The sequence below is a fragment of the Lissotriton helveticus genome, chromosome 1_2 (assembly GCF_964261635.1).
Source record: "Lissotriton helveticus chromosome 1_2, aLisHel1.1, whole genome shotgun sequence".
Taxonomy (NCBI): domain Eukaryota; kingdom Metazoa; phylum Chordata; class Amphibia; order Caudata; family Salamandridae; genus Lissotriton; species Lissotriton helveticus.
The window spans coordinates 860140-888119 of record NC_136058.1 but is presented as its reverse complement, the minus strand read 5'-3'; the positions used below and the strand labels follow the sequence as shown (position 1 = coordinate 888119).

The 27980-nt window shown below is 41.7% G+C and overlaps 1 protein-coding gene across 2 annotated transcripts in view; it reads right to left on the bottom strand.

Annotated features, from left to right (window-relative positions):
• The window catches only part of FNBP1L (formin binding protein 1 like), a 688366-nt gene that overhangs the window by 186589 nt on the left and 473797 nt on the right, over positions 1-27980 (bottom strand). For both annotated transcript variants that reach the window (XM_078668213.1, XM_078668214.1), the window contains exon 8: positions 5227-5373. In XM_078668213.1, coding sequence (XP_078524339.1) covers positions 5227-5373 — 147 coding nt within the window. The remainder of the gene's footprint in view (positions 1-5226; positions 5374-27980) is intronic.

The window sequence follows — 27980 nt, the reverse complement described above, 5'->3', positions numbered from 1 at the left end:
TCGGCTCCGAGGAGCCTTGATCACTTGACAACGTGATCCAATGAAAACACCATATTTAAAGTGATTGTGCAGATAAAAAACAACGTCACGTGGTATGTTTTCGGGCTAGACATAGAAGGCATACTATGGCATCGGAAAATCATTGTTATATTTCAAAATGAATACGTTTGGACATTGCAGCAAAAATCTTCAACATCATTCTTATAAACATGCAGCAAAAATCTTCATCATCATTCTTATAAACATATCTATTGCACGGGCTTCATTTTGATCCTACAAAGTTTGTTAAAATCTGTGCAAAGTAGCGCCAATGTGCAAAATGTCGCGATGTAAACATTTAACAATTTACCATAATTCATGTATACATGTCTGTTGCACTAACTTTAATTCAATTCTACACGGTTTGTTTAGAACATGTTCAAAATAGCGCTGATGTGTAAAATATCGCAATGTAAACATTTCAACTTCCGAATATGCAGAATCATTGAATATAGCAGCTATCATAACCGCAATTACATATTGTAAAGTAAAACCTGATTTATAAATTGATTCATAGCAGACATCGCTATTGAACACATTGTGTTGGTCAGCTTAAAAATGAGCTGACGCCCCCTAATGGCCTCCTGTTCATCCTGGAAACCATACTGTGTGTGCAAAGTACCCAAATGTAAACAAAAAAATATTAAATTGCTTTGCATAATGTACTTCATAACCGTACAAGGGTATATCGAATCACACTGTAGATAGGGTAAATTCTTGGCTAAATCCATATTTCCATAAAAACCCTATTAATAGCTTAAAAAAGGAGCCAGGATATGTCCACTTTGTATTGACTATCTTACATAGTTTACTTAAAATCAATCAATGTATAAATACAGAAACCTCTAAATATCGATGAACAAACCTCATCCTAGTTCTTGAAATAATATACTGTATCATTCTTGCCCTCCTGGTAACAAATAATCTCAAACAATAATGGGATAAATCCCATGTAGTAGATATCTATCCCATCTTCACCCACATGATCAAAATTTGAAAAGTGTGTGAAAAAATGCCAAATGTGCATATATCTAATTACTAAGACAAATCACTAAATAATAAACGGGAAGGAAAATTAAAACCCTGGTTACCTACATAGTGGACTGAGCCCAGTCTCACTAGTTATACATTGTTAATGACCACGAGTACCAGATTAATTTAAATTTAATGTGGAGAAAGTCAGATGAGCTATACATAATACTAGATGAGATAACATATATATGATGACAATCTTTGTCAATATCACTGGAGGAGAGAGTTCACCGAGCTCAGATGTTAAGAGCTAAGAGCTAAATAATACAGGACTAGTCTACCTTGGTACCTAGCCATAGCTGCCACATATGACTAAATGTATCATGTCTTGTTGAGGTGACTGTCTCAATATTGCATAAGTTTCAATGACAGAATATATACTAGCAGGTGGGATCCTGATTTGTACATCATATGCACTGAGGATTACCCTGTGAACAGTGAATCAATAAGACAACAAAATGATCTACAATAATAAATAATTATCAAATGATTGAAAATCATCTTGAGACCACTTATTAAAAATACCTGTTCACTACATCACTGATATCAAGAGTCAATCAGAGACTGAACACTAGATTAAACTTGTATGTAAATCCTCAGTGACGTTTAATCCACCTGGGTATTTAGAATCAACTGTAAAATGTACTTAGTTACTAATTTTCGGAGCTTGGCTTCCCTGTCACCCCCTCGTCTGCTTGCTACCACTGCGTCAATCACAAAAAACGTAAGACCTTTATTGACGCTCTGATGGGCTTCCCTAAAATGACGAGCTACAGGGTAGGTATTATGCTGATTTGTTATGGCCCTAAGGTGTTGTAGAATGCGTTAATGCACCGCATGCTTCGTACTACCGACATACATACATTAGATGACAGGGGCATTGGAGAACATAGATAGCATATTCTGATTTGCATGTGAGGACCTGGTCTATCTTATGATCCTCATCATTAAAACCATCTTTGTATGTCTTGGTGTTCACCCCATGGGTACAGGTTTTACAGACTTTGCAGTTGAAAAATCCACTGTTGGTTTGTAACCACGTGGTATTTTTCAATTACCTCTGGGTTAGTATTAACCAGGCGGTCCCTCATAGAAGGAGCTCGACTGTATATGATTGTTGCTTTGCGGGGGAGAGTAGGGCCAATCACGGGATCGCTCAAAATTGTCGACCAGTTACGGTTGACAATATGATATAGTTCTCTATGCTGTCTGTTGAATCCCGTGACGATTCTAAACTGATTTAGTTGGACAAGTTGCTGATTTTCATTGGCTGGATTGATGGGTTTATAATTAGGGACAGAATGATTGTAACTTTCCAGTAATTCCTGTCTGTCTAAGCATAGATTTCATGACAGCCCTATCAATTACTTGTTCAGTAAATCCTCTTTCGAGGAATCTACTCTTGCTGGCTGCTTGTGCCTCCATAAGATCTGTGTCACTGCTGCACACCCTCCTTAGTCGCAGCATTTTTACCATAAGGTATGCTGGCTATCAAATGAGTTGGATGTGCCCTATCTGCGTCCAAGATGGTGTTGCCAGCAGTTGCCTTTCTAAAAAGCCTTGTCTCAATTTTGTTGTTATTTACATACACTTCAGTGACTAAAAAAGCAACAGTGGTTTGGCTCATTGACACAGTAAAATTCAAATTGAGATTGTTTTCATTAATTGCTGTCACAAAATCCTCAGCTTCTTTCCTCCCCCCTTTCCATACCACAAACAAATTGTCTCTAAAACGATACCAGGCAATTATATTGGTGTTGAATACCTCCTTGTGGTCGACCCTGAGGACCAGTTCCGCCCAAGCTCCCATGGCTAAACACGCATAGCTTGGAGAGAAACGGGCCCCCATTGCAACTCCCTGTAGCTGGCGGTAAAGAAGGCTGTTCTACATGAAGATATTATTGTCCAAACAATATCGGAGTATTTGTAGCAACATGATGTTGTGTTCCTTGATTTGCTCTGATCGTTGTGAAAGATAATATTGTACAGCTGCAATTCCATCATCATGCACTATGCTCGTATATAATGAAGATATGTCCAGTGCTAACATCCAGTAATCCTCTTCCCAAGGGATGTTTTGGATTTTGTACAAAAAATTCCCAATGTCCTGAATGTAAGAGTCTAAAGATTTCACAAGATCCTGGAGGAAAAAATCAATATAGACGGTTGGGTTTTCCAATAAGCCCCCCTGGCTGAGATGATCTATACACACGAATTAACTTTTACATGCAGCAACACCTCAAAGTCTGAATTTCTAACGATCCTTATTTGCACATATGGAACGTTATGCAAAATAATTTTATACCTCTTTATTATTTTACTTTATAGATGTATACCCTTTCTACGCAGTTATGTATCTATATATTCTATTACTTTACTCCTACAGTAGAAAGATCGAAACAAGAAAATAGACGTCAGCTTCCTCCAATGCACCACTCTTTGTCCCATCCCATACCTCTGTCAACATATGCTCTAAATTCACTCTGATTCATCCCAAACTTCATTCTACTACTATGATCTCCCTAAGATCCTTTCTTGAATCTTCCCTCCTCCTCTATTCCTCCTTGACTCACCCCAAAGCTCAGTCTACTGCTATGATCGCCCATATATAACCCTTTCTAGACTATTCCCTCATTGACCCACCCCATACCTAATTTTACTATGATCTCCAAATTAACACTTCGTAGACTCTTCCCTACTGTATCCCTCCTTTGACTCTCCAAACCTCATTTTAATATGATCTCCCAAATAACACTATCTAGACCGTCTTCCCTCTTCTATCCCTCCTTTATCCTATTCAATCAAATTAACAGACTCGCATGTCCACCCTTTAAATTAACAACTTATATTTCTGCATACTAATCCACCACTAATCCTTTGGGTTCCCGGAGTATAGTGCTACTTGTCAAAAAGTGCTTCAGTGCGTCATCAGGGTTAGTAAGAGCTATATTATTACAATTACAGAAGGAGCGGTAGGCTTACTCAAGCTTTGGTTCTGTTGGCGTACTGTTCTGAGAAAAAGTAAATAGTTTGGGGACTGAACTAGCCGGGCTCCTGGACGTAAGGATTTCTTAGGAACTCCACCAATGCTTCCACTCCAGGGCTTGGAAACATGGCCTTTGGAGAGAGTGAGTAGGGGCTGGGACACCAGAGTGCGCTGAGGTGCCAGGGCATAGACAGAGCCAATCTTGGGTCTTATCTCCAACACCGGCACACAAAAAACTGAGGGGCTGCTCTCTCCCTCAGTTACTAAAGAGACTGCCAAGATGGAGATGAAGCTTTATATGCGGCACAAAGAAAAAATTAGCGATCATAATTTTTTTGGGACAGCCCACCTATGAGAGTGGAGCGGCAGTCAGAGGGGGCTTACACCTACAAAGGAGATGAGGGGCCCTGGAGGACAGGCCCTGATGGAACAGCTTACCTGGCAGTGCCAAGGAGAGCAAATGGGGAGTCACCCTCAGAGAATGATAGTGGCCAGCACAGGGTGAATCTACAAAAACTCAACTTGGAGAAATAAATCTGATTGTTTCTGCCTTCTTCAGGTACATTTTATACTAGATGCAACTTGACATCATGCCCAAAAAAAACTAAAAAAAAAAAACTTTGCCATGTGGTCCCAAGCTCGGGACAGGAAATTTGGTGGTCTTCTTGAGCAGAGTAATGATTGAGCCTCTCTCAAAGCAGGTCAATGCCTCCTATTAGGGGAATGGCGGGGAAAAGAAACTCTTCAAAATATGGATCATGCGGCAAAGGAAATACGGTTGTGTATTTTAATAATTATCATGTTGTGCTGCATGATGTATCTTAGTGCTTTTGTAATGAGAAAACAAATAGCAAATGTTGTACTTCAAATTACTGTTATTCGATATTCAACTATTAACTTCAAAAACAATAATTGATTATTAGAGATTTGGCTCTTAAACCATATTACCGAACTTACTTCATATCTAGACTAATGTTGTCCATTATTTTTTTTAACATTTGTCACAATGTAAAATGATTTACAAATTTTTTTTCATTTCAGATTGGACTACAGTATGTATAGTTAAAAAAAAAAAAGAAACAAGGTAAATACCGGTGCTAAAAATCACATTGTACAAAGTGTTTAGAAGGGAATAACAATTATCTAAACACACAAAAGAATGCACTTACTCTACGTTCATCGACAGACTTTGCAGCATGAACCATTCCATCAAAACATTTTGAGACTATTGGAATAACCTTTCGGTCAGCATCAGAAAATCCTTTATAGCATTCACTCATCTTGATAGTTCGTCGCTCGTCCATCTCTTGAAGACGCTAAAAGGCAAAGGATGAATAATCACCAGCACTGGCTATGTATGACTATGTTTTATCAGATGTTCAACAAATGTCAACAAATTTATAGAGCAGTATGGGGTAAAAATATACGACTGCGGCTTCACATTGAAACACTGGCTGATGAGCACTGGTCTAGGCCATATCTCCTGAAACCTGCATGAAGCCTCTCTCCATACCTTCGACAATATACGTAGCATCCTTCAATCTTACAACTTCTGTGTCTAGTAATCTACCTGCAAGAGGATGTTTAACAGACAACCTTCTACTTGTGCAGCATGAATCTTAGAAAGAGTTTTAAATTCAATAAGGAGAGACTGAAAGTTCAATTTTTCCTGGCATAGTTTTTATTTAATTAAGTTTTCATAACAAAAGGCATCTGAGCAGCGCACAAAGTTAGGAGCAAGCGTGCTCAATGACAGTGAATTACCTTTTTAGTGGATTCAAATGAAACCGTTCCATGCTGGGTTTGGTGCTTTAAACCTGTGGCAGGTTTTCCAAAACCTATGCAAGGTAGTGCCAGCCAGGTCAGAGTTCCACTAATTTCCGTGAAAGATGGGAATATGAACTAATTTAAGTTTTAATATTGGGTGTTAAATGGTTATCAAAATACTGTAAAAGGATTGAAACTATCCTGTTGGCACTACATGCTGATGTAACATGATTATAATCTAAATTGTAAAACGTGTTGCTATGCATTTAATTGCAAAACCAATAAAAACAAATCTAACCAAGAAGGGAAAATAGTAGAATGGCAACAGTGATCCACATAGAATATTTTCAGTTTGTTCTCCAAATTTGTCAAAATATCCAAGTGAATGTTTCTCTAATTCTATGCCTTTTTCTTTACACTCCTTTGCTCTGCTTATAAATGTTGACATTTACAGAGCATATATGCAGGGGGGGTTGTTCCTAATAAATTCCGTCTTTTACAGTGGTGAAAGGGCTGTACCTGAGAAAGTTCCTCACAGCTCACGAGTCAAGCGCACAAGCATTTAGATCTGATGCGCCGTCTGGCCTATTGGAAGCTAAGAAGACATTACTTCTGGTGGTTCCCGTCGCTTTCTGCTGCATTTATGTTTCACCTGAACTGTAGTGGGTACAAAATCCTCAGAATATTTGAGATTGCTAGTATTACCATTCACAACACAATACTGTCAAATGTTACTACCCAATATAAAGCACAAGGGTATTTTTAAATGCCAATTTCCAAAAATATAATACTTTTCCAACTTTGCACAGTATTGACTTTGTTGGTGAATGACAACTATATGACTTTTAAAATACATGCAGAATATATACAAATAACACTATATCAGCCTCATTAAATGCCTGCTCAGGTTATTCTGTCCATAATCCAACCAATCTGCATAGATCACACACAATTTACCACCAACCGTAAATGAGCACTCATAGCACAGAGCACCTAAATGAAGCTAAAAACATGCGAGTCGTTCCTCAAATGTATACACTCACAAGTTACTAGTTATTTCCCAAGCATTGCCAATGCTGGGAGACCAGCAATGAAAAAACAAAATAACAAAGATCACAACTGGAAATGAGAAGGACATTAATAAGCATAGGCATAGCCAATAGGTCTCACCCTTTGGACCTTGTAAGTGTTTAGCCATGGGCTCATATTAAATGTGGATCCCAATTGAGGAAAGGAAGTAAACTATCTTTGCAAATGTTTTTTTTATTTTGTATGCGTTAGGTGGGTTTCCCGTAAAAACAAAGTCACAAAATACTGATGGGATCCTAATGATTTCAGGTAAATTTTTCTCACAATTAGTGCAAAAATTGTGATGGCGAAATCCGCCAGATTGACAACTCACCAAGAGCACTCGGTAATGTCAAAGGGTGTGGCCCCATCGGCATTCCTAATGGTCGTAATATTAGTATGAATATATATCCTGACTAGTGAGATTAATCTAATGTGCTAATATCTTTAACTTTTAAATGTTTAAAGCAAAATTATACATTTTGCATATAATTCACATTTCTAAGCCTGTCCAATTTGGAATCAGACGCAATGCTTTTACAAAACGACTCTGATCAATTAGAAGGACACCAAAAATCGCTATTATAGCAAAACATGGTACAATTTCATAAGGAGTTTGCAAACAATGTATATTTTGCAATCATCGTTAGTGCTCTGAAATACCTGTTAGGCTACAAGGCTACACAAACCTTCTAAATAAATACGTTTACAAAAATAAACCACTGCGGCACCCCACATCCTGGCTGATGACGGCTGATAGCTAGAAACCGGTCCTAGGATGCTTGATTCCAGTCCAGAGAAGACATGGCTCGGCAGTTCGGGCTGGACTGTTCCCAAGAGGCACTGGGTCAAGACTGATTTGCATATGGCCATGTCTGAACTGGGGTGGCGTGGTGAGCAAAATAACGATGGATTAGACCCAGATCTGTGACTGGGGGTGAATGTATTGCCATTGTGCAACATTCCGTCAATCAACTCTTGTTTTTGCAAAGAAAAATAGACTGCAGTTGCTCCATCAGACGTCTCAGAGTCCAATAAAATTGTGCAACGAAATTCGAACCACACACACCCCAAAAATATTCACATGAGAAAGAAAGCTGTGTCGCCCATACAGTGTGTGGAAGAATGTTGACTGTATGAACGAAGCTTGAAGTTTTCAAAGTAAATGATCGTATGGGAGGAGGTAGTGGGACAGCTGAAGCAACAACGTGGAGGGGGGTTGTGAGACGGGCTAAATGCTCTCACATTGTTAGTCAGGGAAAGTGAATTAAAGCAGACCCTCGAAAACCGCGTCTAATATTCTTGGTGAGGAGATAAGAAGAATGCAAACACAAACAAATGTTTCTGCATTTGAGATAAGAAGAATTACAGCCCTGTTTACAAAACACAGAGCCACTGAAAACATCGAGCGCTCCTGTGAAATGTAGTCCCTAAACAGATGCTGAAATAGGACAAGTGGAAGGCTACAAGTAATGAGGCAAGGCTCGGTGGGAGTGAACCACCGACAAAAAGGAGGGACAAACAGGAAAGATGAACCACTTGGAAGCAAGGATTTTTAAAGGACACTTAAAGAAACAAATGAAAAGCAACAGGCAGGTTGTAGGCCCATACAGTTTATACAATATGTATCTAAGAGACAATGCAAGCGCTGTCTAGGCTCAACCTACAAAACGGACACAGAGCCACTGTCACAAGGGCATCTGGGAGGCCTTATTCTCTTCTGTTTAAATAGCAAACTTTCCGAAAGCCCTGGTATAAGTGAGCATTTTTCTATCTTTCCCATTCAATATTGCCATCTTCAGGTGTAGTCCGGTATACTGCCCGTCGGGATTCAATATATTTTGGCCTACAACCATGCTTTGGCAATTGAAAACATTCAAAGACAAGCATTTGCAATGCAATAGGTCTCGCATTTACGTGAGTTAAGCTATTGGCATTGTAAATGAGAATACCTTTTACTTAAGTTTTAAAAACGAAAACAAAAATAAAAGGCATTGTTATTTGCAATGTGAGTAGCTCAAACTCGTGTAAATGCGAGACCTATTGCATTGCAAATGCTTGTTGATATTTATATTGAGCCGTTTGCCCAGCTACTTAGAAGGGACGCTCAAGTAATTCCTTTTTGTTTCCCGCATTATAGCAGCAAGATCACGTTATATGCAGAAAATCTGATTATTTATACATCCAACCCTGTTTGGTCGATTCCTAGAGTGGAAAGTTTGGTGGAGAAGTTTGGGACCTTATCGGGTTAGTGAACAACTCCAAGTCAGAGGTGATGTGCTGGAATGTATCAGATTGGACGGCTGAGGCATGAGATGAAGTAGCTGGGCATTGTTCTAGTCAATCCTCTGGAGGCAATTCCACTGCATAATCTAGGGAGGGTAGTGAAGGAGGTGGACGTATTACTAGCTAGAAGGAAGATTATGCCATTAACCTATGGGTGAGTGTTTTTGATAAAAGTTTTGATCTTTGCCAAATTGATATATCTTTTTAATTGCATCCACTCACATTCCCACAATTAGCTTTAGACAAGATTCAGGGGTATATAACAGGCTTTATATGGGCCTCTGATGGGGCAAGGCTAGTGCGGTAAAAGTTGTGATGCAGGCTTGTGAAGGGGGGCCTAGACCTGCCAGGCCTGAATCTGTATTGTATGACCTTTCAGTTTAAAAACTGCAGGATGCTTTTGGGTACTTAGGACAGTTCAACCTGAAAGGGGGGGGGGGGGAGGGGGGCGGGATGGGTCGCTTTTTCCAAGTGGGATGGTATGTTCATATCGGAACTGCCAGAACGAGTGGTCCTATGATTACACTGAGGTGCCACTATCAGTGACGGGTCATTCAATTCAGTCGGTGCGGCCCGTGGCCAATGCAAATGGGACAAGCTGAAGCCAGAAAATAATCATGTGATAGCGTGAGTTTGCAGAAGCTATGGTGAGATCAGGAGAAAAAAACCTGTGAAGTATTATGCACCTTTTACCACGTTACTCCACAGATTTTTTTGTGAATATTTAAATGTTAAAATTTGAAAATACACTGTAGTACATAACATTCGTGGAATATAGTGTAGTACAGTGTATTTCTATTTTTTTTAAATTATCTATTTTTTTAACTTTATTTCAAGTACTTCAGTACCCCATACATCTTTTTTTAAATATACAGAAACGTATAATTAATTTTCCATTTTTTGGCTGCACACATCCACTCTGACTGGTACCTGCAATTCATTTTCTGCTTGTATCAGTCCCAAGCAGGCAAAATTAAACAAAAAGGCATAAGCAAGAGAAATAAAACATTACGTAAAACCCTTTAATCGGAATTTACAGACGATTACGTTTCTGTACTAAAAATGTTGCTTAGGCCTATCCAAAACTAGCCAATTTGAAATCCTGCCTCCTCAGTGGCAAACCTTCCTTTACACCTTTAAATCAGACTTACAGCAACTCATGAAAGCTTTTTTGTGATGTATACATACACAGTAACCCGACATACCGGCTGATAACATAGTGACTCTTCAAAACTTGCCCTTTCAGTTTCCAAAATGAGCAAGTCATAATACAGTTAAATATCCCCATTTTTATGTATTCTGGCATCGCTTGAGGATAAATAAGGGTTACAACGCCTTCCAAACATGAATTCACGGCCGTGATCCAAATTGGAGAATCGAAGAATCTAATGTTTTGGTAATACTAGTTAAAGATAGCACATTTTGCGCCATGGAAGATGACATCCGGTGATACAATGTGAAGAAAGAGTGAAGTTCATAGATATGGATGAAAGCATTTTACACTATTGAAATTTGGTCAATGACACAAGTAGTGTCCACATACTTGTTAACATTTTGTTAAAAGGTTGATATGAATTATTAGAAATGCCATCAATTCATCTGATATTTCCAAATTAAACGTCGTGCTTTGAAAAAACAAAAAGCACAGGTTTCTTGCACCCACCCATCTGTCTTTTGCAAAGCCTGATCTTTAGTTTAACCAACAATGCTCAAATATCACTTCTTACCTACCTTCCTCCTAGTTTATGAGCCATTCTACTTTGTGCTGCACATGCATAATGAACCTAGCATATTTCTGTCCAAACATCTACTCCTTTCCGAAGATAGCACACGCTGACAATAGACAGCCTGATAGATACTGCAAAATTCGCAATCATTCACGAATCATTCCTGCAGATTTCATTGTAACTATATTAATCAAAGCCCTATTTTGTACAGACTTTTGATTGTTATTTATTTATCTTAATGCAGAGTTTGATTCTATTCAGTACCTGCTCCTAATCCAAACTTTCCAATATTCACACATTTTTCCAACATGTTTCTACGAGCAACGCAAATGAAGCCATTTTAATGATATGATTAAAGTGTAGGTTTACCTTAAATCAGCTGGAGTGCTGTGGGAGTATGGATTTGCCGAGCAAGCAAGAATCTTCACTATTGCACCCGGGTGATACGTTTCTAAAACGTGAATCGCTGTGGGATAAACTGGCTGTTCGAAGACAAGTTCTACATATTCCTGGCTGTAAAAATCCAGTGGTGTCCGGTTGAAAGGCAGTGGAGCACTAGAGCACTTCTCCCACCAAGAGCCATAGGTTCGAAAGACAGCAGTTTGTGTGAAGTCGCCAGAACTTGGATAAACACTGGGAGTCCATGCCAAATTCCACATGGTGTAGGACATGCTATTTTCACTCCCATAGTGAGAGCTAAAATCAACCACCTCTTTGGCATACTGAACTATTTCCGCTGGCATGGACAGTGTTCGGCTGTTAGTTTCAATAGCTCTACGGCTGTTCAACATCTCTCCCCTGGTAGCTGTCCGCGCCCGACGCCGAAGGCACATATAACAAGACTTGACTTCCGACTCTTTGAAATTGCCAATGAATAAGGAGGACGGGCTGAAGGAAGCCGACGTCATCCAGCCGAATCCTGCGCAGCCGCCGTCTTGACCAGCTCGTGCACCGCAGGGACGGCCGTAGCAGCACTGGAGCCCCTGGCCGCGTCGCCCCTGCCCATCAGAACCCACAAGAAAACAGGGATTCCAGCAAGAAAAGAGCCCGGTGAGGTAAGGGGGGGGGGGAGCGTGTGTGTGTGTGTGTGTGTGCGTGCGTTTGTGTGTGTGAGTGTGGCTGTGTGCGCGCGCGACTGCATGGCGAGGCAGGGCCCAGGGATGTGCACGGCGCCGTGCGCGCCCTCGATGGGAAATCTGAGACAGCGAGTCTCGTGCGCCAAAGCTGTCTCACATTCCCCCAAACACACGGCAACAGGTCCACGCTACGCTCGACCTAAAAAATGTTTTCTTCAAAAACAGGGCAATACACCTGTAGTGTCTTGTGAGTAAGAGAGATGGGGTACTTTTGGTCCCTGGCGGACTCCGTAGAACAGTGACAAAAGTGCTTGTGTGTGGATGATAGAATTCATGATGTAGAATGTTCAGTTAATGTTTACACACTGAAGAATAGAGATCTGTAATGCCAAGCTCCGCGAGTAGCATGATCATCTGCATGTATCCAGGCTGGGGAGGACACTGCAACACCTAACGGAAGGAGTTGCTCAAAACCTTGATACTTGAATGAGATGAGCATAGATAAGAGTTTAGAAACCCTTTTTGTTACATCAGCATCATGATATCGAAAAATCTGAAAGAGTGGGCACATAGGGAACAAATAAGTAGCAGAGCCCATGCTTGTAAAGAAGCAAGAGGTGAAGGTTGGTCAAACCACCCAAAACTCTCCATAAAGCCACAATCATACCACTCTAAATATATGGATTAGATTGCAACAGAAGATACAGAAGACACAAATGCGGTGCTGACGGAAACTGAAAAATAAGTCCACAGTCTCAGGCTTCATGAATGAAGTAGAAAGCCATGAAACTGGCAAAGAATCGATGGGACAAAAAATTAGCTTGGGGCACTTAACCCAATAGCAATATAGAAACCAGAAGTATCACAATATTCCGATGAGTAGTATCAATCATATATATTCAGGAATAGTATTCACAGTGCAGTGATGTTGTGATGTGTGGGTTATGGGACCCAGGTATTAAGCATAACTCTGGAATAATATCGAAAAAGCTGTGGTAGCCATGGGAGAAATGCTGCATTCTGTACACATGATTAGGTTACCTTCCACAATTCCACCTGCATAGTCAGAGCCACCGGGGACCAAGGTGGTGCTCTCTTGCCACAACTATGGGCCAAAGAGAGGGCAGAAACAAGATCATCATGTAACCACCCTGGTCATTCCTGGAACAGGTAGAAGAAGAAGCTGAGGCAGGCACTAGGTTTCAAAATGCTGCTTTGGAATTCCTGGTTCTCTGATGAAGACAAAATGTTCAAAAAAGCTTTGAATCCTTACAAAGATTTTACAAAGACATCAAAAAATAATGTAAAGGTGTTGACTATTTTTTCCAGTTTGGCAAAGAGAAAGTATCACAATCTACATTGGTTGGATTCACAGACTGGATATACAAAGTGTGAAACTTGTGTTTATCAATTAACAGATGAAAGTCCGTTTCTGCTGGAAGGGGAGAGTCGGAGTCTCAAATTAACAGTGCATTTTTAAAGCACCAAATAGATTATAATCACACATTGTACTGTGCCTAACAAAGCAGGGTCAATGCCGAAGACAAATTAATAGCCTAAACCTATAGTATAATAAAAGATAGTATCAAATAGAACAGTTTGCCACTAGATTTTTGCTTGAAGGTCAGTTATAACTCAGACATGATGCATCAATGGCAGTCTGGTAATTAGCATATGCATTTTAAAGTACAGATTCTGAAAAAGTGTAAGAGAACTTAAAACTTGTTGAATGTTGCAAACTAGAGATTCTAGAAAGGGCATAAGAGAATTGAAGACTGGCCGAATGTCGTCAAGAAGGGTGTCTCCTGTTCACACAACCCTGACAGAGTAAAGAAACTAACAGCCGCAATCTGAAAAAAGAGTTCAGCATTCATAAGAAACTTTGCATGGAGTGGAGACTTTCCATTAAAATATATTTTTGTGTAAACAGAAGAAACAGTCACTGCCTAAAGCTAATCTGCTGTAAGCAGCAGACCTCTGCGAGAAGGATCACGCCAGACCCGGGTCCACAGGAAGAAAGCTGGCAAGGAGGCAGAGAAACAAAGCAATTAGTATCACTGCAAGAAGACTTGGAGTACATTCAAGAAATGGTTAGGTAAGTTAGACAGTGACTAAAACAGCAGGGAATGAGCAAGAGCAGGACATCTGCTAACTGAAGGTCACAGAGAAGGTAAATCCAATGAGCGAGAGGGAGAAGCTAAATCTAATGAGCGAGAGGGAATCTATAGAATCCAGATGACACTTGTCAAGACAAAGGCTTTTCAGTTGAGAAACAGATGGCCACCATGAGATGTGTAATGTTTTCATTGATTCCACTGTATGGATCTCACTTAGAAAACGAAGGAAAGCATTCACCGTCAATAAAATATTTTTTGGGGAAAAATGACAAAAAATGATTAATGCTAGCTGTTGGACTCCATGCATTTGATTTACCAGAAGTTGCATTTCATTAAAGTGTAGATGCAGACCATGCCGCAGAAGTTGCAGCACGGTTTTAGGATCTGTAAAGGTTAGAGTCGACCCTCAACCCTTCCTGTTTTGTAGGCAATGTGTAACAAGTGGCGGAAAAGCCAATTACCTTGAACTAAAAATATTAAGTTGGTAAAGGAGCTGTGATTGAGGGCTGTAATAATGCAGTGGTTTCGGAAGTAAAATGTTACTTATCTATAGCGATCAGTTTGTTGTGTTGTAAGTTGAGACATTGTGCATTCTCTGGCAATCAAGCGATAGGTACAGAAAAGTACAACTTGTTTTCTCACAAACTTTGTTTCAGCTTCAGACATGATTCTAATGACTCATCCCTATGTCATTCTGAAGCCCAAAATGCAGCGAGACTGACCGCAACTCAGAGTGGATGTTTCCACAGCGAGCCATAGGGCTGTATTCCCTTTAGGCATGCATTAAATAGGGCATTGTTCTCATAAGGAGGAGGTCCCCATGTCAGAGGGCAACATGTTACTCTAAAAAAGTGTGGCAATAATCCTTACTAGGACTAAGTGTTTGGAGGAAATTCTTGCTTTCCCTGGAGGTGACTTACTTTATCTCTCAACAGGCAGAGTGCCTGTTACTGCCTTCCAAGGACTGTGGAACTCAACTCAAGGCTGCTGGGATGCTGGCTGATAAAAATGGGAAGGTCAGTGGAAGGACATCATGCTCCAAAGGGATTCACCCATCACAGAACGTTTGATAGAGATGGAACGTGGAGTGAGTAGGATGAGAAGAGAGTGGAGTGGAGGAAAACCAGAGGAGCGGAATCTGAGAGACAGGAAAGCAACATCAGAAGAGAAGCAGAGGAGAGGATTACACGAAGACCTTTGGAGAAGGAGAAACAGCAGAAGGAGTGGTGGAGAGTGAGGGAGAAGGGCATACTGAAACCTGAATCCTTAAACTGAAATGGCATTGTGCACAGAGGGCCTTAAGAGCTGCACTATAAGTCACCTATTGCAGCAACCCGGAAGGGACAACGGCTAAAGGAAAGTTCACTTCTCTACTCATTAGCAGGCTAGTCACTGTGATGGGGCTGTGGGAATAGAAGGTCAGAGAACTGGGAACCCACTTCACTATTCAACCCAAACACTATACCACAGTTGAATGCACCCTTAGCGCATGGGACAAATTAAAGGGAAGAACTGGAGTGGGTCATACATATTTCCCCCAACTACCACTTGGCCATCAGTAACTGTTACCTGCCACATATAAAAAGCTTGTGCAGATACACCTACATAAGGGACTGGGATGCTGGGGTGACCTGTTCCGACAGGCTCCTCTTTGACATGGAAGGACTACCAGGGGGACACCTCTGGTACCCCACTGGAGGTGTTCACATACTACTGAATTCAAAGCGGTTCCAGGAGTACAATCCCAGGCTCCCCCAAGGAAACCCCTCCCCCGACACTAGCAGCTTTAAAGGGCCTGCTTGAGGCCCAGTCCATGAGGCGCCTGATTACTATGCTTTATCACAAATCACAAGACAAGGCCACACTTCAGCCCTTGATTGCGAAAAAGAAATGATGAAAGGGACTTAGAAGTGAGATTCCTAATAAAGTCTGGAACTACTGCTGCACGCAAACAGGCCAAGCATCGTCCAGCACAGTTTTCACATCATACATTAGAAATACCAACAACAAGCCTACTACACCCCAAGCAATTAAATAGATACAGCCAGCGACTGGATGATCACGGTTGGAGGTGTGGAGGACAGGGGGCTAGATTCCTTCATCTGGCCTGGACCTGCCTCTCAATACATAAGAACTAGAATGAGATATTTACTGCCCTTTCCAACATGACTGGCTGTGCAACTGAAATGGACCCATGTGTGGGTCTCCTGAAATATGAAAAAGAAGTGGAGGCAGCAAACAGGTAGGTTCTGGCACTAGGGCTGCTGCTAGTGAACCGGCTGGTCACTTGAAGATGGGGCAGAGGGTGGTCCCCAAAATTCAAAGCATGTATTACTGACCTAGGGCCTTATCATGGTAAATATACATTTTCATTGTTTGTGCCAGGTGCTTTATGTGCGCCAGCACTATAGGTATTACAGAAGGGGCCACAGAAGCGTCTACGACGCCTTCTGTTATACCAAAGTGCCCCGGGGGCACGCAAAGCTGGCAAAAAAGCCTGTTATACCCCCGGGGCACTTCATGTACTACGGCCCATTGTGTACTGTAATGAACAACTAGAAATATATGCTGCTATGCTATCCCCCTGCAACTAGACCCGGAGATACCTGGCAGCCTATAACAACAGTTGTAGGGAAATGAGAGGGACCCCTTTTACGCCAAAGGAATAGCGTAAGGTACAATAATGTCACAAAGAAAGCTTCCTTTCGACTAAAAACTAAAAGTATAGCTAGCAAGACTTACTTAAATCACTCCAATGGTCGCACAGACTCGCAAATCTGGGAATGGTCCTGACAGTCACTCAGGTTACTCACCCTCCACCTACACCATCCATACAATGAGAATAGAAAGCTAAACCAAACTCGAAAAGCATACTGAGTTCAGCAAACTGACGATAGTGCACCCTGAGAGCCTGTTTCCATCTACATTAAGGAATGTACTCACGCCACATGTTTGGGGTTCCTTTTGCATAAGGCCCTGCCGAGGCACCCGATATCCTCAATCTTCGATAATTGTGCACTGTGTATTGTACTGCTCTCCCACTAGGCATAACACATTGAATTAGTAACACTGATCTATGTCTTATCTCTTGTGTTTATTGTTGGCACCTCGTGTGCCCATTGCAATGTTATCATATGTCTCTTGAAAATAATATGAATAAAGCATACAAAAATAGAAAGAAAGGTCAGAGAATAGCACTATTCAACTTTTCACATTTCTTTAGAAGTATTTTAAAGGGGAAGTCAAGTGAAGTTGCTGGTGCAGAGTGAAACAAACACCTTTGTCACCAAGGAAGGTATACATAATAAATATCTGAACCTCATACAGTGCTCCTTCTTCGCTTTCATTTCAGGGGCGAAGAATGACTGAGTGTTACTGGACCTGCCTGGTAAGCACAGAGGTATGCCTTTCAAGATAGAAATGCCTGTACTTTGAGGCATTTTGCAGATCAAAATAAATATGAAGCATACACATCTTGTAGTGGCACCTTCTTGTGCCACTAAAAGAAAAAAATGCTAAATCTACTGTTACAGATATTGTAATATTTTTCAGTTTGCATCTATTGTAGATTGACATACTGCGCAAAAATTGCAAAGCAGATTCCCTGAAAGTTGTGGTGGTTGATTGATGAAAACAGAGGATCAAAAGGTCTTTAAAACTGCCTCGCTGACTAGAGTGTCCCTTCCATGTTGAACAGCAATAGTAGGGCAATATATGCACAGGGAAACATGTTGTTAAACTGCAAATGTCAGCAAGGAGCATGTTAACTGGAAAGGCCATGGTATCTCCAGTCTTAAATGTGATCTCTGGTCAAAGCATAGCCTGGAGTGGTAGACTAGCCTCAACATAACCTACTTGAATACAACATACTATCCCTATTGCCAGGTCAGATACGGTTGCACAAAACCAACAATTAGCTGGTTTGTTGGGAAAATCAGTTTTGTGCAATTATTGTAGCTCTTCTTACATCAAGTATATGTAATGAATAATCCCTCTTGACTGCTTATTACTGAAGGAAGGTAACAACTGTCTGACTAACATGGAACGGTAAAAGAAAAGTAAAAGAAAAAAGTGTGTGTTAATCCATATTGTTTCAATTTTAATATGTATTGACCGACATCCTGAACTGAAGGGATATAATGGCAAGCTAAACATTCCCACTTTTCAGCATAGCAGGCATGTGCTGTAGAATGATGTGCCTCTTTTAGGGCTGTCATGCGTTCTTGGGAGATGCTCGAATAACCAAACTATATAATCCTCACATGTCTACAGAGTGATGAGACCTTGAATTTGTACATAAAGTATACACCCATTAAGATTTCTGAAAGGGGACCATATTCGATTAGCCTCGAACGGGCATGGTAAATGACTCAGATTCTGTTTTTCTATGGAGGATGATAATATGCTTGGTAGAATTCAATGTAATATCTGTATCCGATTGTATCCGACACCCATACCATCGAAGGTTATTTCCTCCCACTTGTCAGGGGGAAACCTTACCTACACCTTATGATCACTGGGGTGGAGAACCACTGAGTCATTACAAGGTAGCTTAGGATACTTTTCTTGAGGTCCTCGGATACTAGAAGAGATGTGGTCTTAAAAGTTACCCCTTCACTATTGTAGGACTGTTGTCATTGTTGGATACTATGGCAATGGTTTTTGACATCTGGAACAACAACGCTGCGTCCTAAGAAAATAACTATGATAATGTTCCATCACCTGAGCCATCTCAATGTCCTTCAACTTTTTCTCAAAAACTTCCTTAACGCATCCAAACATGTTCTCTAGTGAAAGGAGATTTAGAAAGTGCATTTTGATTTCTAGAAAAAAAACAGAAGGATCTGAGCTATGCATGAAGTCTAAATTTGACATGACAGATGGCTGTGTCTGCTGCAAATTAAGAAGGTTGTAATTTGTGATGGCTTTGTCACCTTCTGCAACCTCCTGTGCTCTTTCGGATTGAGCATCTGGGAGGTGTTGTATGCAATCTTCCATCTCTGCCCACGGATATGTTATATCTGCAAGGCATTGATGCCACTGTGGCAACATATTTCCTCCCACGGTCTATGCGCTACTTTTCTAAGCAGGAGGTCATCTATCAGTGCAACTAACTCGAGATAGCCCAAAATGTAGGGATACGGTCAGTGTTGCTTTTGTAAACATGATGTTTCTACTATCTGCAGATCCCTCCACTGGTTGTTTGTCACAACCCATGTATGCTTTCTACAGTTGGGCGTATAAATGCCTTAACAATCTTACACCTCCGTACTAGAGTACCAAATTGAAACCCTACCATCTGTAGATGAAGCGCTGCAAGAAACATCAGGTCTTTCTTAATTCCTTTTTAAACCAGGCTAATGGTTTGCAAATCTGCACTAGTTGAAGACAGGTGATTTCTCTGGCTAGCTTTAGGTAACATCTGAAGTCTAGATTCTTTCGTTAAGAAACCTTCCAGTAAGCATGCTCTCAACTAATCCGGTCAGTTAGTCATCTCTGCCCTTAGGACTTAAGAAACGCTATCATGCCATAAGGACAACCAGAGCCATGTTTGACATGTTTTTCAACACAAACAAGTATTTGAACAGCACCTTTGTTCTTTTTTTTTATCCACTGGAGTACCAGAATGTTTCTTAATAGGACTGGCAAAGTTACCTCATTAGGCATTAAGAAGGTTTTAAACATAGGCAAATATTGATTGGTTTTCTCAGTTCTGCTGAGAGTGTCAGTGAGGAACTTTCTTCCTTTAACCCCTAGATGATTGCTCAAAATAATATGAATGCGACTCCACATCATGAAGGAGTCACCCAGGTTGCGATTCCAAGAGTCATTCTCTTATCCTTCTACCTGTTGGTCCATATCACACTGCTCATCTTGATCAGTGTCAGGACTGATGTAGATCGGAACACAAAGCAGTGGCCTGACAGGCTGTGGGTCAGTATATTCCCCTCATCATTCAGTGAAGGCAGTTTACTTTTACTAGAAATCTTTTCTATTTTTGAAATGTTTCCTCTTAGAAATTAGAAAAGCCTTACTTTCTGTAAAAACAACTTCTTTGACAGAAATGTCTTTTAAATAGGCACTTTCTTATGATTTAACAGGTCAAATCGAGTCCACTAGAATGTGGCCATCTTGAATGGTGTGTGGTAAATAAATAAATAATACCTCTCTTTTTGACTAGACGTATATCATAACAGATAGCTCAATAAAATAAGAGTCAAGATTCGAGGTAGTAGGAGTTCTGCAGGTTTATTACAGCATAAGGACAGGAACAGGTCAACCTGCATAGGAATAGGATGACAGGGCCCAGCAGCTGCTGGGGCTGGATCTGGGATGAGCGCGCTGACTTTTAATAACAATACATGAGCATATATACATAACGCAAACACATAGCATTACATTGCAGTAGGCGTAGCAGTGGGTGGAGCAGAAGGCGTGACGCGTAGCAGTCGCGAAAGATAAGGGCGAAAGTAGGTGTAACTGGGCGTATACATAGACATGTGATGCAAACGTAACAGGATATGTCATGAATGGGGCGGAAACCATGGAGGGGGCTACCTGGGGAGCCAGGACCTCTAACCTGATGGTGCGCGCAAACTGGCAATGACGTATCACTAGGAGAAGCTGGGGGCTATGAACTCTGTGCTAGGAGCAGAGACTGAAGTCTGGAGAGTCAGGGCGACATGTACCTAAACAGTATCTAGTATCTGATGTTTAGAGAACATGTTGATATAAACTATAAGTCAGGAGAGGAAAGGCTAACTTGATTCTAAGACTGGACCATGTATTATTCTACATGTAGTGCGTGATGAAGAATATGAAGAATATGAAATGACCATTAAATGCAGTATTTCTCTAACGTGGAGACGTGAAGGCTAGACAATGACGGAAACTATTGATACAGTTCAGTAGCTTAGGAATGCAGAGAAGGAGGACTGAACTGATAACTGGAACTATAACATATTCTTGGCAGACTCAGAGACTGAGCCAGGCTGGATCGGGCACTGCGAGGCAGGAAGTAAGTGAAGGGTCGAGGATACAGGTGGGGGCTGTATCCCTCCTCAGCGAGGCTTCAGGAGACAGGAGCTGAATCTGGTGTCCAGGCCCTTTTGAGGCCTAGAAACGGGGACTTTATAATAGAATAACGTGCACACTGAGAAACGTGGCAACGTAGCTTTACATAGGCCTGATATTCGTAGTATTCACGAGGACTGGAAACTGGCATACTAGAGGTGGACACAACTGTAATTGCGTCATTAATCGGACATGGGGAGTACATATGCATATTTAATCATGCACACATAACATATGATGGATGACACGTAGGGACACAGAACATAGCAAAATTTACTTTTCCACATTCCCTCCTTGTCACTACGTTTCCATCAGGAAACATCAATATTCATGATACCATCTATCATTTCATACAGTATCATTTGCTCGTCTCGAATTATCCTGGAACGGGATTTAGAACGGGACTTGGGACTAGGAGTTAAACTAGGAATACAGGATGTAGCACACATGCCGCAAATCGCAGGGCCACATTGTATACAGAGGCAGCAGCTGAATATGATCGCTACTGCAATACCTAGAAAGGACAATATTTTCCATCCCCATGCGGAAATTATATTCCAGAACCAACCGGACCATGTCCAGGTGCCTGGATCTTGGTGTATCAGATGGGCAATTTTATGGAGTCTGGTTATAGCTGAATAAACAGACGGCGCGTTATTTGGAATGAAAATGCAGCAACTAGATCCGATGACTCTACAGGCCCCGCCCCTATCGGCCAGTATGACGTCAAGGACGAGACGATTCTGTAAAACGACAAATCTCATAGCAGATTGCTCTTCAGTTAAGTTACCTAGAGCAGAGGCAGTCTCATTTATTACAGCTTCAAGGGTTCTGGTTAACCTACGGATTAGTTTACTATTCTGGATAGGTCCTATAAAGAAAAAGAAACCTCTATTGAAATCTGTATACTGTTCTAGAGCAGTTTCAGTATAATCGACAATTGGGGACTCCCTTCTATGTCTAATGTGTACTAGATGTGTATTTCTATGATAATCAGGTGGGGCTAGGAAAACTGGTGGCAGTAGGAAGGCAATGTAACAGGTTCCCTCCCAATCGAGGGGCAGGCGAACATATGCAGTTTGACCACAAATAAAATAAGAATGACGTGAAGCTTTAAAAATAGATTTCCCACTGTCACTATACTTGACAATAGTAGTACATTCACTATGTCCTACATGTACGGAACCATTATTTCGGACACATAATTCGCCTTTGACTGGTAGTACTGAAATAGCAGGTAAGTCTGGAGTAGTATCAGACTGAACATTCAAGACCATGAAATTCGACGAATAATTACCTAAATTATACACTTCATTTTCTAGATCTAAACCTGTTCGGTGAGGGAAACCTTGCTTGTCTGGGAAACATGTACTGTTAAGAAAAAACATATCTGTTGAGGATGACGTTAACGTGGACCATGCTCCACACGAACCATTATGTGAAAATGGATAAGGAAAAAGTGGCAGAACTCCCTTCGGCATCTGGAAAGGGGGGAGTCGACCACATACCCAACAATTAGTGGCATTGCTGGTCTGGTGTGAGTAATGTAACATGCGGATAAATGAGTTATTGCGCATAGCGAGGCGGTAGGACAGTTCATGAGGGGGCAGATCACTAAACGTGTGCTCTACTGTAGCATTAGCAGACTTATTTACATGTGAAACTGGGAAACATAGGTAAAATGCATAACTGGTGCAGGAAATCATAAGGCTGGAAAACAATATGAAACATAGAAAAACGATACATCGGATTGAGTTTTGACTAACTCTCTCACTATGGGGGTCTATTTTATACATGTCAGAAACAGTCTAACCGTTTCACCTAGGGGAGGACTTAGACAATCAAACTGACTGACTTATTTTACTAGACCGTAGTTTCTGTTTATACTCCTGCTGCGGAGTTTTCTCTAACAGGGGAGGGGTTGTAACAATGTCATTTGCGGGACAGTCCTTGAGAACAATGCTTTGGCAATCCTTCAAATCCTGGGAAATGTTTTTCAAGACGGGTTTCAGTCCATTAAAAAGTTTAACATGAGAAAGGTGCACCCAGCCCTTGCGTCCTTCCAACTTCACGGCTGTACGGGTGGTGAGGAGGACCTGTCGGGGCTCTTTCCATCGAGGCTCCAGCGGACTTGATCTGTCAAAGTTGCGGACCATCACCATGGATCCTGGAACGATTTCATGCGGTGCCACCTCGGTATTGTCTGGAAATGCGGCGGCAACCTGTGAACGACATGAGTTGAGGGCAGACATCAAGGAAGCTAGGTAATCTGTCAGCATATTACTTGAAACATCGGTAATACTTCGGGGTCTAGGAGTACCCCACATATTAGGGGGGCGGCCGAAAACGACCTCATACGGGGACAGACCTGATCTGGAATGTGCGACCATGCGCATGTAAAATAAAGCGACTGGCAGGGCTACTAGCCAGTCCACACCTTTTTCTTGACAGACTTTGGCGATGCGGATTTTCAGGGTTTGATTATGTCTCTCAACGAGACCGGCTGCTTCAGGATGGCGTACACAATGGAACTTCCACTGGTACCCTAACAAAAGGGAAACATGCTTCATGAGTTCTGAGGAGAATGGCTGGCGGTTATCAGAATATACGACTCTAGGGAGTCCATAACGGGGGAAGAATTCACGAACCAACTGCTTGGCAGTGGTCGCGGCTGTGTAATCTGGGACTGGATATGCTTCTGTCCACCTGGACAAAGCGCATACAGCTACAAGGACATACTTGAAACCTCGACATCGCTCCATCTGAATATAATCCATCTGGAGGACTTCAAAAGGGTGGTCAGGGGGCTGGAATCCACCTTGTTCCACCGGGACACTTTTACCTGGATTAAACTGACAACATATCATACAGGTACGGACTTTCTGCTTAGCTGCAGCTCGTAAATGCTTGTTGAACCAAATGTTCTGGATACTGTCTAACATAGCTTTTTCTCCTAAATGTGCTGGACTATGTGCGGTATTAATAATGACTTGAACCATAGAGTCGGGGAGAAACCATGTGGCTCTACCCTTTGTTAACCATCCTTGATCTGTCTGGACCCCTCCTTGTTCGGACCATTTCTTGATTTCTTCGGGAGTAGCATGTAACTGGATATCTATGACATCTTGTGTAGGGTCCTTAACTGTCATGCATGTAGTCGGATCTGGAGTATGTGTCATGTTAACTGGAATGTCTAGAGTCTGTGCTGTAAGCTTGGCTGTGCGATCTGCTAGATCATTACCTTGGGAAATAATATCAGTGACTTTCGTATGTGCTTTGCATTTCATGATAGCAATGGATGTCGGTAAATGTATGGCATCTAACAGAGCTTGAATAAGGAGACCATGCTGAATCTTGGTTCCATGAGAAGTCATGAAACCTCTCTCCTGCCAGAGCACTCCGAAGTCGTGTACAACTCCAAATGCGTAGCGTGAATCTGTGTAAACATTAACTTTCAGGTTCTTGGCGTGTATGCAGGCTTGTGTCAGAGCAACTAGCTCTGCTGCTTGAGCGGACAGGGTATCAATACGGTGTGTTTCAATAACTTCAGTGTCAGTAGTCACTGCATACGCGGCGACTAGTTCTCCTGTACTAGTTCTCATACATGAACCATCCACATAAAGTGTCAGGTCAGGGTCTGGTAACGGAATATCTGTCAGATCTTGTCTTGGCTTTGTCGTAATGTTAACTACTTCCACACAGTCATGTGGGTCAGGATTTGATTTAGCTGATGGTAACAGTGTAGCAGGGTTCAGGACGTTGCAGCGTCTGATTTCTATGTGTGGCTGGAACAGTGTCAATTCATAACCTGTTAAACGTGCAATTGTCAAGTGCTGAGTTTGTGTTCGGTTCAGAAGAACTTCCACAGAATGTGGAACTTGTACTGTCAAGGTATGTCCTAAGACTATGGAATCACTTTGTCTGATAGCTAGTGCTGTGGCTGCAACTGACTTGAGGCACACAGGCAACGCCTGGGCGACTGGATCTAATGTGCTCGAAAAATAAGCACAGGGCTTGTTTTGTCCTGCTTGATCTTGTGTGAGAACAGATAATGCTGTACCTTTACGTTCAGTAACGAAAAGTGTAAAAGGCTTACTGTAGTTCGGTGTAGCTAGAACTGGAGCTTGGCATAAAGCTTTCTTTAACTCGTTGAAACTAAGTGTATGTTCAGATGTCCAAGGGAGGACAGTCGATACGGCTGCCTCCTGTGTCGTTAACTGTATCAGTGGCTTGGCTAGAAATGCATACTGGGGAATCCATTGTCTGCAGTAAGAAGTGAGGCCGATAAAAGCACGTACCTCCTTCTGGGTCTTGGGCTGAGGAAGACTCGCTATTAACTGGATACGGTCTGGTGTCAACTGCCTACCCCTCTTGGACAGTAAGTGTCCTAAGTATACCACTTGCTGGACACAGAATTGAAGCTTTGAAGGGGACACCTTGTGCCCCATCTCGGCTAGGAAATACAAGACTGTAAGGGATGCCCGCTCGCAAGCACGTTCAGAACGGGCTGTGACCAGTAGGTCATCGACATACTGGAGCAGGGCAGTGTCAGTTGGCATGTGAATGTTATCAAGTTGTCTCTTAAGTGCTTGACTGTAAATACTAGGACTTTCTGTGAAACCTTGAGGAGCGCGTGTGAACATATAGCTCCTTCCATTTAAACAGAATCCGAAAAGAAACTGGCTGTCTGGATGAATTGGAACACTGAAAAATGCGTTCTTGAGGTCTATGACAGTGAAGAACGTGGCTTCGGAATCAATGGCTGTCAATAGGGAAGAGATGTCTGGGACAACTGGGTACTGCGGAATAATACATTTATTAAGCTCTCGTAGGTCGATCACTAATCGATATACTGGGGGTGCATTTGGATCAGTACGTTTCATAACTGGAATGATCGGAGAATTGCATACGTTGGAGTCAGTTTCTACAACCACTCCTTGTGCCATGAGCTCGTCAATAATTTTGGATAAGGCTGCTACAGCCTCAGGTGGCAATCTGTACTGTCTGATTCGTGGTAACACTACACCTGGCTTGAGAGTCACACGATAGGGTGTGATTTGCATGTAACCTACATCAGTTGGACCTTGCGCCCATAGATGCTGTGGAACGTTAGACAGTCTCGAATCAAAATCTCGTAATACATAGTGACCCTTGAAGTCACGTAGGAACAATCGTATTCCCTCTGGGGAACAGCATATAACTGCACCTAACTCTTTCAGTGTCTTAATGCCTAATAGGTTTTCTGGACATGACTTAGTAAGTAACAGATCAGTAGTGCGGGACAATGGACCTACTTCTAGAGTAACTGGCTTTGAAATCTCATTTACGATAGGTTTTCCTGAAAATCCAAGGGAAACATTTCTTGAGCCTGAGAGCGGAGCCCCTGGAACTTCGGCGTGACTAATTGTGGTCCTACTTGCCCCTGTATCAATCAAAAACTTTCTGTCTTTCCCTAATACTTGACTGTGAACATAGGGACCTTCTTGATCTACAGGTATCTCGATGAGAGGCAAGCCTACCTCCCTCTCTAGGCTGTTTCATGAATACTGCTGGTACTCTGGATACTCAGACTGTGCATACTGGTACATCTGCGATGTAACATGCTGTGTTGCAGCGATAGGCTGCGGTGCGGTAACTGTCTGTTGTGCATTCTGTGGCTGAGGAGTCTGTGAAACTTGCTCTTGTCTAGGCGGACGTGGTCTTTCCTTAGTCTTACCAGTAGCTATGTTGTGTTTCAGAACTGCACACTCATTTATAAAATGACCTGGCTGTTTACAATAATTGCAGTTCCCTTTAACAGGAGCTGCAGGATGACTGGCTTGATTCGGACCCCTCTTCTGACTGTCTTGAGGAACGGATTGTGCAACTAGTACTTTCATTTTCGTGTCTTTCATACGTTTTCTCTCGTGTTCTTGCTCTTCCCTGATTCTATTCTGGTGGTACTGGAGCATCTGGAGCATCTGGGATGGAGTATTAGCTTGCCAGGTGCTTTCGACTTTCAAAACTCGATTTTTAACTTGTGGGCTTGAATTCTCGACTAATTTAGTAACAAAAAGGTGAGGGTATGACTCACTACTTGTCTTGAGGCCACTATTGATACTAAAACATTTTTCAAATCTAGAATAAAAATCACTAATATCCTCATCTTGCTTCTGTTTACAGGCTGAGATTGCATCCCAGTCTTCTTTTCTAGTTGTCAATAATCTGGGTAGAACTTGAATTAATAATTCTGGTAATTCTTTACATTTCTCTCCTAGACCGGTACCTGGTACTCGTGCCTTGTCTTCAGCTTCTAGAACTGCCCAATCGATCTTTTTCTCTCCCACCTCCCATTCTTTTTCCTTTAGCTTTTCATACACCCCTGCGGGCAACAGGACCTTTAACATTTTAATGATATCTGGGTAAGTGTATTCTCCCATACGGAGCATGTCTTTTAATTCTCTATGGAACCCTGCTGGATCTTTGTCATGACAGGGAATTAATTTCTTCATTTCGAGGAGTTCCATCTTTGTAATCGGGGTGTAAACAAACACTCGTTGCATTTCACCGTCCCCTGTCTTAACTGGATGCACTTCTCGTAACGGGTTCTGTCTTTCCATGTAAAATGGTTTACTTTCTGGGGGTGAGACATGAACAAAATGCGGGTTCAGAAACGTTCTATATTTGTGGCGCTGTTCTAGAATGACACTAATTAAATCGGTACCTAGACCTCTCCATCTATACTGGAGTAACTCGTTCAGGACATCATGTAACGGACCTGGATCAGAATGCTGACCCTCATACGAAGTAATGAGGTGTTGGATCATAT